Source organism: Marmota flaviventris, chromosome 13, assembly GCF_047511675.1.
Source record: "Marmota flaviventris isolate mMarFla1 chromosome 13, mMarFla1.hap1, whole genome shotgun sequence".
NCBI lineage: Eukaryota > Metazoa > Chordata > Mammalia > Rodentia > Sciuridae > Marmota > Marmota flaviventris.
Window position 1 is genome coordinate 99,206,462 of NC_092510.1, and position 14,975 is coordinate 99,221,436.

The following is a 14,975-nucleotide window of genomic DNA, read 5'->3' on the forward strand; positions in this document are numbered from 1 at the left end:
TGCCCCCCACCCCTGCCGAGAGGGGAGAGAGCTTTAAAATGCACACACGCGCGCGCACACGTGCACACACCACCAGCAGCCTAAAAACCAGTTTTTTGATCAGCCACGATTAACTTTAACACCGCGTAAGGAAAGGAGCAGGAACCTCATCAGGCCGGCAGGTCATGGCTGTGGCCCTTCCTGGAGCTGCCTCAGAGGCCCCCAGCCACGGCTGTTCTGGGGGAGCAGGAAGAGGTGGCTCTGCGGGCCCCTCTGCCCCCTGGGCACTGTTTGTTCCTGGGGCTGCTGGCCTTGTTTTCCTGGGGACACCTGTTGTGGGCCAGTGGCTAGGGGACCTTAGGCAAGTCAAAGTTCTCGCTGTGTCCGCCCCTCTCTGGCCTGTGGGGAAATAATGCCTTGGGGTTGGCCCTTCGAATTCCTCTGGAAAAACCCCATGGGTGTGCCTGGCCTGCAGGGACAGCTGTCTCCGCTTACCTTCAGGCAGGTCTCAGAGGAAGAGCCGCAGAAACTTGGCAACCTGTGTTCTCCAGGCAGGTTGCCCACCTGGGGCTCAGAGAACTCGTAAGGGGCCAAGTTGCCCAGCAAAGCCAAGCAGGCCCTCTGTAAAGGAGGAGGTTGTAAGATGCGGTTCCAGCCCCAGCTCTGCAAATACGGCTCGGCCTTACAGTTGTCACAGTCAGGAGAGAGGCCCAGGGCGGCTGCCTGGTCCCTGGGAGCTGCAACTGCAGAGGCTCCTGCTACTGGCCTGCCCAGGACAGCGCTGCCGCCACTACCTGTGACTGGTGCAAGGGCGGGTTTGGCAAGTTTCTAGTTTTTTTCAAAATGTACCAAAAAAAAAAAAAAAGAAAAAGGAAATCATTAGGAGACCTGACTCCGACCCAGGAAGTACTGAGTTGCTGCTCTGCCAGGATGAGAGGTGCCAGCTTCGTCGCATCTTGGTGGCTCCTGGGAAATGACTCTGTTCTTGGTGGTGAAGGTTTAGGGTAATTGAAAAGTTGGCCTTGAGCCTCGTCAGCATTTCTGCTGTTTGGGGACAGGTGTTCCCAACCTCCTGCGCTCGGCTCCTGTAAACACACTGCTGGACTATTAGGTGGTGGATTTGGTGGCTTGTGTGGAACCATCCTGTCCCCCAAAGAGTGACCCCGGCTTCTGTGCTGAGTTCCGGTGTCTCCTGTTCTCAGGCCGCTGCAGTGGCCCTTCTGTACCACTCCTTCTGTCTCTCCCTCCATCGGGCTTCCTGCCCCTCTCTAATTTGCAGAAGCTGACACTGAAACCTGTTTGAACGAATGTATTTACAAGAGTGACGATGTGTCCCGAGGGAGTTGAGGGCTTGAGCCTCCTGCATAAAGGGGGATGTTAGCAGGGCCATTTTCCATCCACAGGTCACAAGCAGAAGGACAGTGGAGATTGCACAAGAGCTGCAGCCTCTACAGTGAGTGGGGGGCGGGCACGTGATGACCAGATCCACGCCCCGTCTCTGTGTGGGGTTTGACCCACGGCTCACCCGAGACCTCGGACGTGGGTGTTTCCTTCATGCTCGGGACTAGATCACCTGCTGAGGGCCATGAGAGGCAACCTGGAACCAAGACGGGAGGCTAAGATGCCACCCCTGTCCCCCTCTGGTTGGCTTGGACGAGTTACTGCCCTCCTGGGGCAATTCTCAGAGGAGGAGACTTCTAGTTTGTGACATGAGAAGCTCATTGATAGCCTTCCCCATGCCCCGTTTGGATTTCAAAGTCAAGAACATTCTCCCTGCTGGTTTAGTTTGGTTTTGTAAAAGGGGGAGGGGCTTAACTATAATCGAATATGATAACAAAACATACCATTTAACTATTCCTGAGCATAGGGTACAATTCAGTGGCATTCAGTACATTCAGATGGTCAGGCAGCCACCACCACTGTCCACTGGCAGGACCTGTCACCTTGCAAAGCTGAAACTCTGTCCCCATTAGACACTAAGTCCCCTGCTTGTCCTGCAGCTCAGCAGCTGCTTTCTGTCTCTCTATGTGTGGCTGCTCTGGGGTCCTTTGGAGTCCAGTGGGGTCTGTCCTTGGCGTGTAACTGGCTGACTGCACTCAGCGCCAGTCCTGGGTCATCCCTGAAAGTCCTTCCTTGGGAAGGTGGAGCTGAGTTCCATGGTGTGGCTGGACTACAGTGTTGTCCTCTGGCCAAGGGCGTTGGGCGGCCTCCTGTCTGGGGCCCTGTGCATGTGCCCCTGTGGGTGTGCGAATCCTAGTGTGCAGAGGTGACAGGTACATTTTCAGGGTGACTGACATCCTGCCTCTAGTGTTGTTATGTGGTCAGAGGAAGGAAACTTTCAGGGTGGAATGTATGGGGAGGGGGCTACTGTCCCTCCCATCAGAACAGTGGACACAGGACAGAGGCCACACTGCGTGTCCAAGAAAGGGCCTGGGCCAGCCAAGCTTGGACGACCATCCTGCCTCTCACAGTCTCTGTCCTCAAGCGTCGCAGGACGGACCTAGTCCAGCTCAGGGGCAGGCACTTCTGCGTCACTTTGGAGACCATCTGGCCCAAGCAGGTTGACAGGGGGAAGACTTGAGCAAGGGTCATGCCCTTGACCCTCTGGGTTTGGGCCTCCAGGGTCATTTGGCCCACAGGGCAGCAGACAGCACTGGGCCAGGGACTCGGGGGCTCCTAGCTCTACCTTGGGCAAATCCCTTCTCTCGAGGGCTCAGTTTCCGCATCTGTACAGTGGGGCCAGCCCAGATGCTCACTTGGGCCCCAGGCCACTGATGGAGGACGCATGCATGTACACACGGGTGCATGTATGTGCGTGCGCGCACCGCCGTCCCCCTCCCTGGCTCCCTGGTGGAAGGAAGGAAGGGATATTTGGGGCCCTGGGCTCCACCGTAGTAGGTTTAATTACAGGTTTTCAGCGCAGGCCGGTGGGCATGCATTGGGAAGGGGGGGAACTGCTCCGAAACCCTGTCATTTTCCAACGTCTGCGGGCCTCTTCAAAGGGGGGCATCTAGACATTTTCTCCACAAGCCGCAGAGTGGACTGTCGTGGCCCCAGCATGAGCATAATGACAGGCGCATTTTGCAGCAAGCTGGGAGTGAATGGGTCCGACCGGCTTGTCTCCTGTCAGATGAGTCATTATTATTTTTTTTTTTTTTTGTCATTTGCTGACAGTTTGGGTTTCATGTGTTTCTCTCTTTTTTCTCCTTTTCCCCCTGCCTGGAAAAATGGCTAGGTATCTACGAGACCCCAGCAGGGACCATCCTTTACCACGCTCATTTAGATATCGAGGCCTTCACCATGGATCGCGAGGTGCGCAAAATCAAACAGGGCCTGGGCCTGAAATTCGCGGAGCTGGTATATACTGGTGCGTGACTCTCCCTCCGTCCCCCAGCCCCGCCCCCACCCCAGGCGCTCGGGGGGGGGGGGGGGGCCCCCCCTCCAGGCCCACGCGCCCACTGCCTGCTGGAGAAAGGGGCAGGCTGAGGCGGTCTGGGAGGCCAGGGCCTCCCCCTGGGATCGGTAAGAGCAAGGTCAGGGAAGTGTCCCGTCTCATTCCCAAGGAGCCAGCCTGCAGCAAGATGTGCCAGGTGCTGGGTGCCGTGGGGGACACAGGCCATCCTGTGGGTCCTCATGTTGCCCAGGAGACCTGTAGCTCATTTTATTGTAGATAAGAAGACAGAAGCCCAGAGAAGGAGTTTGTTCCAAATGACCTAGCCAGAAGTGGCCCAGCAGGGTCTGACCCTGAGTCAGACTGTCCCCAGGCAGAACCTGGAGCCACTCTGGTTACTGCCTGAGGGAGCCGCTGGACCAGGAATCCAGTCTGGACTCAGCATGGAACCCAGGGTCTCCCCGTGCTGAGCGGGCACTCCACCCTGAGCCACATCGCGGCCCTTTCTGTTTTATTTTGAGATAGGGCCTCCCTAAGTCGCCAGGTGGGCCTTGAGTCTGTGGTCCTTCTGCCTCAGTTCCCAAGTTTCTGGGATGTATAGGTGTGCGCTACTGCCCCCAGCAGGAGCCAGATCTTGACCATGAAACCACTGCGGTGGCCACAGGCCCAGGCATAGTCCCTGAGTGGAGGAGTCAGCGGGTGACATTGGCACCCACCTTCCAGGCCAGCAGACCCAGCCCCACGCCTTGCCCATGAGCTGGAATCAGGCCTGCTGACGCCCATGTTGTACATCAGGGATTCCCCCGAATCCAGCCATCACCTGTTCTTGTTCAGCCCTTGTTCAGCCCGTGAGCTAAGAATAGTTTTTATGGTTTTTTTTTTTAATATTTATTTTTAGGTGTAGATGAACACAACACAATGCCTTTATTTTTTTATGTGGTGCTGAGGATCGAACCTGGGTCCCGCCCGTGCTAGGCGAGCGCTCTACCGCTGAGCCACCATCCCGCCCCTGGTTTTATGTTTTTATTTTATTTATTTATTTATTTTTGGTCCTAGGGATAGGGATTGAATCCATGGGTGCTTTACCACTGACCTACATCCCCAAACCCTTTTTAAATGCATTTTTATTTTGAGATAGGGTCACACTCAGTTGTCTAGGGCCTCTGTAAGTTGCTGAGTCTGGCCTCAAACTTGTGACCCTCCTGCTTCAGGCCCCTGAGCTGCTGCGATTAGAGGTGTGTGCCCCCAAACCTGGCTTACATTTTTAAATAGTTGGGAAGCTATTTTATGACTTGTGAAAATTCGACAAACTTCATATTTCAGTGTCCATAAATAATTCTAATGGGACAGCCATACTCTGGGTGTCCATGTGGCCTGTACCTGCTGTCTAGTGTTTTGGTGCTTAACCACTGAGCCACATCCCCAGCCCTATTTTGCATTTTATTTAGAGACAGGGTCTCACTGAGCTATTGCTGAGGCTGGCTTTGAACTTGCCATCCTCCCACCTCAGCCTCCCAAGCTGCTGGGGTTATAGGCAAGCATCACCATGCCCAGCTGTCCAGTAGTTTTGAGAAGCCAAAGGACCCACAGAGCCTAAAGCATTGGCCTTCTGGCCACACACAGAAGATGTTTTCTGACCCCCAGTTTGGAATAGTCACATGTCTCTGATTTGGGGAATCGTTTCTAACAGCCCTGTGAGCTGTTGGGGGACAGGCTGCTGCCTGAGGGCGACCTTGACATCTTGATGATCACGCATCACTCCCTGAGCTAAGCACTGCTCCCCTCTCCTCCTGCCCTTCCAAGATCCACCATAGCTCCTCCCAGAGTCTCAGGGGGCGGGACCATCGGCTGGAGTCACTTCTCACTGCATTGTTGCAGACAGCTTTGAAGCTGAGACCCCCTTGCCAGGTACAGGTGTTTAAATGCCATTGTTTCCTGCGGGCTCGGGAGCACCACAGGATTTCAGCGCTGCAAGGTAGATTTTGGTTACAAAGTGGGAGCATCATTAAGACGTGGCGGGGTGCAGCAGAGGAGCGGGCACCTGGCCCTGCTGCTCAGGGGGTGTCCGTAGAAGCCAAGCGGCCCCTTGCCCAGTGCAGCTCTGGCGTTGCTTCCCCTGCTCCCCCGCTGCCAGGCCCTGGACTGGGAACCAAGGGCCGCTGTCTGACCATAACTGAGGCTCAGGCAAAGACAGTCATCGAAGGTCATGACTGCTCTGTGTGGTGGCCTTGAACTCAGCACAGGCTGGCCTCAGATACCGAGTTCTTGGTCGCTCCAGTGGATCCCAGGGGAACTCTTATCAAGGAGTGGTCAGGGTGCCACAGCAAGGACAGGGGAGCCCTGGGTGTCGGGCACAGGTTGGCCCCGGGCTGCGGGCACCATGCCTCTGCGCCACACTGCCTGGGTTAGGAGCCCTCTAAATCCCAAAATGAGCTACAGCCATTAGGAGATTTAAAAGCAAACAAAACCACGGAGTGGAGGAGAGGGAGGATGGGGAGTCGGGCTCTTCCCAGGTGGTTCTAGCTGGCATGGACTTTGCCCAGGTCCTGCGATGTCCCGGCCCCACGGGCCCCCCAGCCAGCCTCCAGCAGCCACCATCCCCTCACAGCCCCAAGGGGGCCATTTATGTGATTTCTCCCAAGGGGCGCATAGAGCTGTAGACCCGGGCTTGGCCCCAGCACCCCACTTTCCCTCCCTGTGCCTTGGCTTCTCATCACCCCGTCTCTCTCGCTCCTGGGGAGGGCTGAGCACATGGACCCTGTCCAGCCTCTGATCAGGGCAGGAGGGGAGAAGCCAAATGAACGCCTGGCCTGGATTCTGAGTGTGGAGGCCGGAGACAGGGTCAGGCCTCTGGCTGGTTTATGGCCTTCCTCCCTGAGCCTCCGTTTCTCCTCCTGCCAACTGCAGGGTGCCAGGCGGGGGGCAGCCGGCTCTCTTCCCAGTCCTGTATGGCTCCTGTGGAGCCACCACTCTGCCGCAGCACCTAGCTTCCCTGGTGCCCGGTGGCCTCAGGGCACGGGGTGGGGGGAGACTGAGGCACAGGAGCAGGGGGAGGCCCTTCACGTGCCCAGCCCCTCCCCTCCATGCCCCGACTTCTGTGACCACCACCTCCCTGCCTCTGCCTGGCCGTGTCTGGGCAGCTCCCTCTCCCCCTCCCCTGTCCCAGATGTCCTGGTCTCCTTGCAGGACCCCAGTTGCAGTTCCCTGGAGGAGACCAAGGGAGGAGCAGGTCACTTGGGGGGTGTAGCTCACCTCCTCTCCCCTCTCCTCGGTTTCTTCAGCAGTGAAATGGGTACAATGCACAACTCCACGGAGTCCTGCCTGTGTAGAGGGCTGGGCTGGGCCTCAAGGGCACCAGGAGGGGAGCCTCTGCAGCTGTGCCCCAGGCCCCACCCACAGCACAGGCGGGTCTCCCCCATGCAGCTTGGGCCAGTGTCACGTCCTCATCCCAGGCCAGGTCCACTGGGAAAAGAAACCTGAGCCAAAGACCCCCCCACCCCCCAGGTGGAGGCAGGAGATAAAGCTCAGGCCAGTTGCTCCCACCAATCTCTACCGCACTATCTCTAGCTCCATCTCCACCTGCCTTCCAGCCTGGGAACTTCATGGGCTAATTATCCCAAATAAAATAGACAGAGGGAAAAGGACACTGTCCCCTCCCATGGGGGTCCAGTGGTATGCTGGGAAAGCCCTGGGCTAGACTTGAGAATGCTCCGTCAGACCTGGGTTCCTTCGTGGTCTTGCTGTGTGGCTTTGGACAGGCCCTTTCCATCTCTGGTCCTCTGCCTCACTGTGCACAGGAAGTGCTGACAGAGGTCATGGTGCTCAAACCGCAGATCAAAGCTCCCAGTGCCCTGGGGGCGCTCTCAGTGAGTCTGCACCGCCTGGAGAGCAGTCAGTCCCTCATTATGTCAAGGAGGAAAACAAGTCACGGGGGCCTTGAGTCACCTGTCGAGGCTGGGATGGGACCTCAACTGCCAGGACACTGCAGAGTGAGGACCCCACCTCTTCCCCCACACCTCTGCAAGTCACAGGGCCCCACCCAGAGGCCTGCCCCTTTCCCACGGAGAGCTGAGCCGGAGAGCTGAGCCGCTGCAGGTGCCCCCAGGCCCTGCTCCAACAATAGCCAAGGTCCCTGGGCTGACCCAGCCCCTTATCAGGGCAGGGATCTGGCCATCTGGCCTGCAGCTGCCCCCAGGTGGGCTCACCTTCCCAGCTCTGTTTCACAGAAACCCTACTCCCGGGGCTGTCCCTCCCCAGCCCTGGCCCTGGCCACCTGCACCCTCCTTGGTCCTAGCCTTCCTCAGCAGAGTCAGGAGGTGGCCTGTGGCTGCCATAGGTCTGAGCTGGCCACCAAGGCCAGGACAAATGAGATTGAGCACCTGGAGCTCACGGGGGCATGTCTCAGGCCTCTGACTGTCCAGCCGTGGAGGGGGAGGGGAAAGCCGCTGGCTCAGGGCAGGAGGCAGAGCCCAGCCCCCACTGGCACCATGCATGCCTGTGGCCCCTCCCGAACCCAGCTTGCTGGGCCGCAGTGCAGGCTGCTCACGTGGAGGCCCAGAGCTGGTCCAGGTGAAGGACTCGGCGTGGGCCTCTGTTTTCCTAGTGAAAATGCTAGATGCTGACACCAGCGGCTATAGAGGGTGGTTCAGTGACTCCAGGGGCCCGCCCAGCCAGGCCCAGCTCTTCCCAGAAGCAGCCCTGTCCCCTCACTCACAGGTGGGGAAGTGGGGCAAGGAGGCGAAGGCCATGCACATCCTTGGTCGGTCTGACCTGAACACCACCCAGCTGCCTGTCCTGGGCACCTGTGCTGCTTAGCCCCAGGGGCATGGGCCGGAGACAAGTGTCCCTTGCCTGGCCATGACACTGCCTAAGTGTCTGTGGCCACTGTCCTCTTGACCCTGAGGAAGGGACTGCATCTCAGGGATAAGAAATTCCCCTCCTCACCCATACGCCGTTTGCAAGGTCACAGACGGGTGGGGAGCATGTTCCTCTCCGGCCATTTACAAATCACGTCCTTCCTGTAGCCCCGTCCTCCCGGGCCCTGGCCGAGGCAGGCAGCAGGGACCGTCCTTAGTGTCCTCGTGTTTTCCTCCCCGCAGGTTTCTGGCACAGCCCTGAGTGTGAATTTGTGCGCCACTGCATCGCCAAGTCCCAGGAGCGGGTGGAAGGGAAAGTGCAGGTGTCCGTCTTCAAGGGCCAGGTGTACATCCTCGGCCGGGAGTCCCCACTGTCTCTCTACAACGAGGAGCTGGTGAGGTAGGTGCCCCCTCTCCGCCTCCTGTCCAGTGTCACATCTAATGGCTTCCTCAGTAAATGTGTGCCGGAGCACTTGTCAGATGCGTGCCCAGAGCAGGTGAGGTGTCGCGGAGGACCACTACCTGGGTACCAACCTAACCATCCCCGGAATGTGGAATGAGAAAGATGGCAATGGATTGGGAGGCAGGACAGGGTGCCATGGCTGGTCTAAAACTAGGGTTGTGGAGATGCTGCCTCGATTGGAACCGCAGGAGTGAACCTGAGGGGGCGGACCAGGGAGAGAGCTGTGCAGACCTCCTGAGCCTGGCTGGGCACCATGGCGCTCACCTGCCATCCCAGCGACTCTGGAGGCTGAGGTAGGAGGATCACGAGTTCAAAGCCAGCCTCAGCAACTTAGCGAGGCCCTAAGCAACTCAATGAGACCCTATCTCTAATATAAAAAGGGCTTGAATGTGGTTAAGTGCCCCTGGGGTCAATCCCTGATGCACAAAAAAAAAACTCAGACAGATTTGACAAGGTTAGGAGGTGGCTCTGAAAGTCCTTGGATGTGGAGGGAGGTGGGAGGCCCAGGCGTCCTGATTTGGGGGGCCATGAGCAGCATGGGGGTAGCGATCGCAGAGTCCAGGGGATGTCCCTGCAGGCTCATGCATGTCGGCTTAGATGCCTTGAGCGCAGGTCTTCTGAGGCAGCCCGCAGAAGCAGCTGGTCGGCCGAGGACACGTGGGTCTCACCAGGGGGGAAGCTGGGCTGAAGCCTGGGAGTGCGGCAGGCATGGTGGGCCAGGCCGCCCAGAGGAGGGAGCCAACCACAGAGCCTCGAGGAGCTTCCCCGCCAAGACCAGGCGGTGCAGGGAGCTGGGGGGCCAGGGAGAGCGAGTCTTACCCACTCCTGGGTTTGCAACAGCCTGGGGAGCCAGGTCTCCTTCGGAGGTCACCTGGACAAACCAGGGTGGGGAGCAACCCCTGAGGGACAGGCAGCCCCACCTGGCATGGGCCCCAACCCCGGCCCAGCTCAGGCCCAGGCCAGCTCTTCCCTCCCGGGGGCCGGTTGGGAATTAAGGTACGAGTTTTGTTTAGCAGTCAATATTATTTTTTTCTTTCCCTTCTCTTTGCCATGTTGAGTTGCCCCCCCTTCAATCTTTCTAAACACTTTATAAGCCATAAATATAACCGAATCAGTTTAGATCAGTCGGGGTAAATGTCAAATTATCTTCTCTCTTTCTCTCTCTGGCTCTTTCTTCCCTCCCCCTCCCAATCAGCAGCCTCTAATAATCTGTCCAACCCTTCATTAAGCCTTACAGTCTCACTGAGGGAGATTAAATGAATAAAGTAAAAAGGGAAAGGGGGAAAAAAAGAGAAAAAAGCAGAAGCATTTATTCTCACTGTGTCTCCGACCATTTCCCTTTTCTTTTTGATTTCTACATCGCTGCCTTGAAAGCCCCTGAGTGACAGCCTCACGGGGACCAGCGAGGAAGCCGCAAGAGGTAGCAGAACTGGAAATGCCGCGGCACAGTGGGTAGAAAGTAACGTAATTATAGAGCAGGTCAGAGCCACTCGAATGAGCAAAAATAAAAGCACAGAGGTTTTCTGCAGACCGTCAGGGGAGGCGAAAAAAATCATTGTAAACTCTTTTTCCACCTCCCCCCACAACATACCCCAAACCACAATTTTAAAAAGAGGTTTTTCTTTCCCCAGAAACACCTCTTGAAACTCTTGGTGGCCTCGTGGGACAAGTCTGTTCCCAGTGGGCTCCTCTTTGCAGGGATTGTTGGAGCCATCTAGAAGGGCCCCACCTTGAATGGGGTTGGGAGAATTTGGAGATTTTGTGATTGTTTGGTGCCAGGGCTCGAACCCAGGGGTGCTTTGCCACTGAGCCACATCCCCAGACCTTTTGATTTTTTTGTTTTGAGACAGAGTCCTGCTAAGTTGCTGAGGTTGGCCTCAAACTTGCCCTCCTCCTGCCTCAGCCTCCCAAGCTGGTGGGATTACAGGTGTGCACCACTGCACCTGGCAAGAATTTGTTTGGACTTGGGAGGGGCGGTAGTCAAGGACAGTGCACCTTGTGGACAGGGAGGGGAAGGACTCTGCAACCCATCTTTCCCAGGCTGAGTCCTGGGTCCTTGCAAAGTGGGGGATATGAGGACAGGGGTGAGGCTGGCTATCCAAAGCCTGTTCTGTGGTTTGGTGGAGGGGGGTGTTTAGACATTCCTGTCCCCTCACACCACCTCAAGCAAGGTCTGCTAAAGCAATTTGAGGAGCCTGGTGGTCTGGTTTGGCCCAGCCTTTCCTTAGTGAGGGGTGTATGGAAGCCCAGCAGCTGCTCCCCTGCAGGAATGGGGCCCTGGAGATGGGGGGTGGGGTTAAGGGAGGAGCAGCATGGGGTGGCTTCTGGAGCATTCCATGTCCCGGCTGCAGGGCCTGGGGAGGCAGGGCCCAAGCCCTGCACAACATGCAGGGTCTGGCAGGGCAGAGCAGAGTTTGCTCCAGTGGAAAGTCCACAGTCCACCAAGAGCCACAGCTTCAGAACTGCAGAAAGTGGAAGATTCCCTCCCTCTCCCCAAAGAGGGCTCCTGAGGGGACAGGCCACCTCCTTGTCATCAAGAACCTTGAGACTGAGGTCATCCTGAGGTTGGAGTTCTGCAAACATGAAAACAAGTTACTGATTCCGAGTGGGCCATGTCGGGGACCCCTTGCTCTCAGAAGCTCAGGGTGGCCTGGTAGAGTCGGCCTGAGACCGTGCCCGAGTGCAGTTACTAACCAGGCGCTGGGCAATGGGTCGCCTGGGCCCGTGTCCGTGGTGGACGCCCAGCCTGGGCGAGGCAGTGTGCTCGACAAGTCCCAGCCATGGTGCCCTGTAGAGCCGGCTGTGTCACTGAGAACGGCCACCATCAGCCGCGTTCGCAGCACAGACTGCAGCCCCAGGAGCCTGTGTGAGGCTCCCCCACGGTGGCAGCAGAGCCAGCCTTCGAACCCAGCCTGGCAGACTTGAAGGACTGCGTGGGGGTGGGGTCGGGGGAGAAGGCTGGAAGAGGAAGGCTCTCTGGTCTGGAGGGTGGCGCCTGCAGAGGGCGTCCTGCAGCCTGTGACCGGCACTGTTCAGGTGGTGGGCGCCCAGGTTCCAGGGTGGGTTAGGGGGACTGGCTTGGGGACAAGCAAGGGAAACGGTGACTTTACTGAGATGCTGGTGCTGTAGCTGTTGGCATCCTTGCAGCTTGAGAGGGACCATCGGGCTGCTCCAGTCTGTGCCCCTTCGGGCCACTGAATGTCCTCAACTTTTCCTGGACCCTCTCTGAGCCGCCCACCGCCCTGGGGGCAGAGCTGGCTCGGAGGCCTCCTTGGTTTGCAGATGGCGCGCTCTGGCTTAGAGGAGGATTCCATGGGGTCGGTTCTGACTGGTCCCCTCCCGAGACCTGGCAGCCCCCTGCCTGTCACTGTGTACCGGGAAGAGGCTGCTGGGAGCCCTGTGGGACCTTGTGGCCCATGCCAGCCCAGAATAGGGCTCCTGGAATCCCGTGAAAAGCCACAGTGCGGGAGCCAGGGGGACCCACAGAGGTCTGGGTGTTGACAGGGTGGAGCTCCCCAGCCCCAGCCGTCCTCTGATTGGGGACAAGGCCCCATGGGCTGACAGGCGTCCACCTTCCTTGCAGCATGAACGTGCAGGGTGATTATGAGCCCCTGGATGCCACCGGCTTCATCAACATCAACTCCCTCAGGTGAGAAGCTCTGGGCCCTGCTGGGTCCTCAGAGTCCCCAGATGTGGAGGGAGGTGGGGGACAGGCTCTGATGGGACCTTGACTCCCCTGATGGCTGCCCTGCCCTGGACAAACCTACCTTCTTGTCCATGTGCCCACAGTAGCCCCCACGCCTGCTCTGCACCCAGCTACTCCCATCCTCAGTGGGGCCGAAGGCATCTGTGACAGCCAACAGCTGCAGCAGAGTCTGGCGTCCCGGTTCCTGGCTCCTGTCCTGTCCTGTCCTGTGCCTCTGACACTCACTCTAGCCCCTCCAACCCCAGGACTCCTCTGTGAGCTCTCCTGGGCAGGGTGGACAAGGAAATGGCTTAGCAGTACAAAGTGGCCATTATGTCACCACCCTGGGCTGAAGGTCTAGTGGGAGACCCCCCTAGCCACATGGCTCTCCACCACTCGGGAGATTTATGTTGTCTGAAGTCCCTCAGACCCAGGTTCAAGTCCTGGCTTTGCAGTAGGGTCTCAGACCCCTTCCCAACCTCTGCGAGTCACAGTGAGGGTGTTAAACGCACCTGCTTACAGGTGCAGGGAAGGCTCCATATGAGCTCAGGGGAATCAAGCACATGGCAACCCTGGCACACAGGAAGAGCCCAGTGCCCAGCAGCAGGTGCCCCCAGCCCAAGGCCAGTGTCCTCAAGGGCATACAGGGTCATTCATTACCAGCAGCTACTGCAGACTAAGCCCCCACCCCCAGGCTCAGTCCTAGGTGCCTCACTTAATCCTTACCCAAATTTGCAATTCCCTGGAAACAGTCTCAGAGTGGTTAAGTAACTTGTCCTGGGTCACCCAGCTAGGAAGTAGAAGGCCTGCCCATCCAGCTTTGGGGTCAGGAAGAAGGTTAGAGCAATGTACCCTGGGACAGAGCCACCCTTCTCCCCCAGAGTCAGTTCTCTCTTCCCTGGAGCCACCTCAGACACTGACTCCAGCAGGACCTCCCTGCAGTCAGTCACTTCCCCCTCCCCCACCCTCTAGGCCCTCCTGTGTATTGGATGACTCTGTGAACCCTTTTAAATGGCCCCGCACACACCGGGATTTCATAATGGCCTCTTCCTTTCTCCCATTGCCAGTTAAACGCTTTGTCTTCAACAATGACAAACATGTTTTCCCCCTAAGATAAATTAATTACCTTACCCTGATTGGAGGGCAGGAGGGGCCAGGATGGGAGAGTGGAGAGAAGAAAAAGACAACTTCTCAAACATCTTAACACACAGCTGCCCCCACGGGGTCCTGCCTGGACTAATTGAGCTGAGTGCCCTGTTGTTACTGTTGATTTACATTTTTCTTTGTTTTGAATCTGGTTTACAGGCTGAAGGAATATCACCGGCTCCAGAGCAAGGTCACCGCCAAATAGAGCCAAATAGGCCTGCTGACAGCGAGGAGCAGGGCCTCCTCACTCTGCCCTTGCCCGAGTACAGGCGCTAATTGTTGTGATCATTTGTAATTGTGACTTGTTCTCCCGGCCTGGCAGCCTCGAAGGGTTGCCCTGGGCCCGGGCTTTGTTCCCTGGTCCCTTGTAGCCTGAAAAAGTGGCCATTGAAGAGAAGGGTGGGGGTGGCTGCAGGGGGGAGCTGTGAAATGACAATTAAAAAAAAATATATATTAGTCTTTTGTTTCTTTATTTCTACCGAGGGGTGTGTATGTGTGTGTGTGTGTGTGTGCAAAATCGTGCTTTCCTTACCCAACCTGTGTGTTTTCTGATTCAAGTGCTGCGTGGGGCCTCCGTGTGCCAGAGAGCGTGTTTACCTGGCAGAACGGACCCCTCTCTCCTCCAGCAAAAACTCCAGAAGTCCCAGTGCAAGGCAGACCCCAACCCAACAGCCTGGGAACTTGTCTCCAACAGTGACCCTGTGGCATGTGCCAGGGAAGCCATGGAGAGGTTCAAAGACCTGCTTGGGAGCATGATGGACACATAGCCATTTCCTAGGGTGCGCCTTTGCCCGAGACCCACAGGGAACCCCTGATATGGCATCCCCGACTGACCGTATCCCACTTTCACCCCTCAGCAAAGTGGCTTATGATTGGCCTAGAGCAGCCTAAAATATGCAGTGAGAAGCTGGGCAGAGAGAAGGCACAGAACGTAGTGGGCGCGCTGCGGGACGGTCCGCACGGTTCCCTGTGCAGCCAGTCCTGGGGCCTGTGCCATGACCCCGCCCCCTTGGCCACATCTGATTCGGCTGTGGCTGGACACCTGACCTGGGCTGGGCCAATCAGAACCTCACTTCAGGATCCGGCCTCAGTGCTAATGGGTCCGGGTCGGGCGAGCTGGACAGCTGGAGACCGCGGGGAGCTCTGACTGCCAGAGAAGCACCTAGAAGAAGGGGGCTTGGTATGTCAACCTCCCCAGCCATGGTCTCCTCCCCTTAAGTAAAAAAGATCAGGTCATGCCCTACCAGGTGCCCTGGACCCTCCCAAAACTATGCAAGACTCCGTCCCAACCCGTCACCCTGACATCCAAATCATCACAAAAAGCTCGGTGGGGACTGTCCAAAGGGTAATGAACCAATTAAGGGGAAATTGTGACAAAAACAGGGGAGACCATAGCAAACCCACACAGGGGCTAGGAGAGTGACACAAACACAGGGGACTTGATTTCCTTGAAGT

General features: G+C 57.3%; 1 protein-coding gene across 2 annotated transcripts in view; it reads left to right on the top strand.

The window, feature by feature from the left end:
- The window catches only part of Ass1 (argininosuccinate synthase 1), a 45,756-nt gene extending 31,792 nt beyond the window's left edge, over nt 1-13,964 (top strand). For both annotated transcript variants that reach the window (XM_027936513.2, XM_027936504.2), the window contains 4 exons: nt 3,215-3,346; nt 8,470-8,626; nt 12,273-12,338; nt 13,680-13,964. In XM_027936513.2, the coding sequence (XP_027792314.1) occupies nt 3,215-3,346; nt 8,470-8,626; nt 12,273-12,338; nt 13,680-13,725 (401 nt within the window). In that variant the 3' untranslated portion in view covers nt 13,726-13,964. The remainder of the gene's footprint in view (nt 1-3,214; nt 3,347-8,469; nt 8,627-12,272; nt 12,339-13,679) is intronic.
- The last annotated feature ends 1,011 nt before the right edge of the window (nt 13,965-14,975 follow it).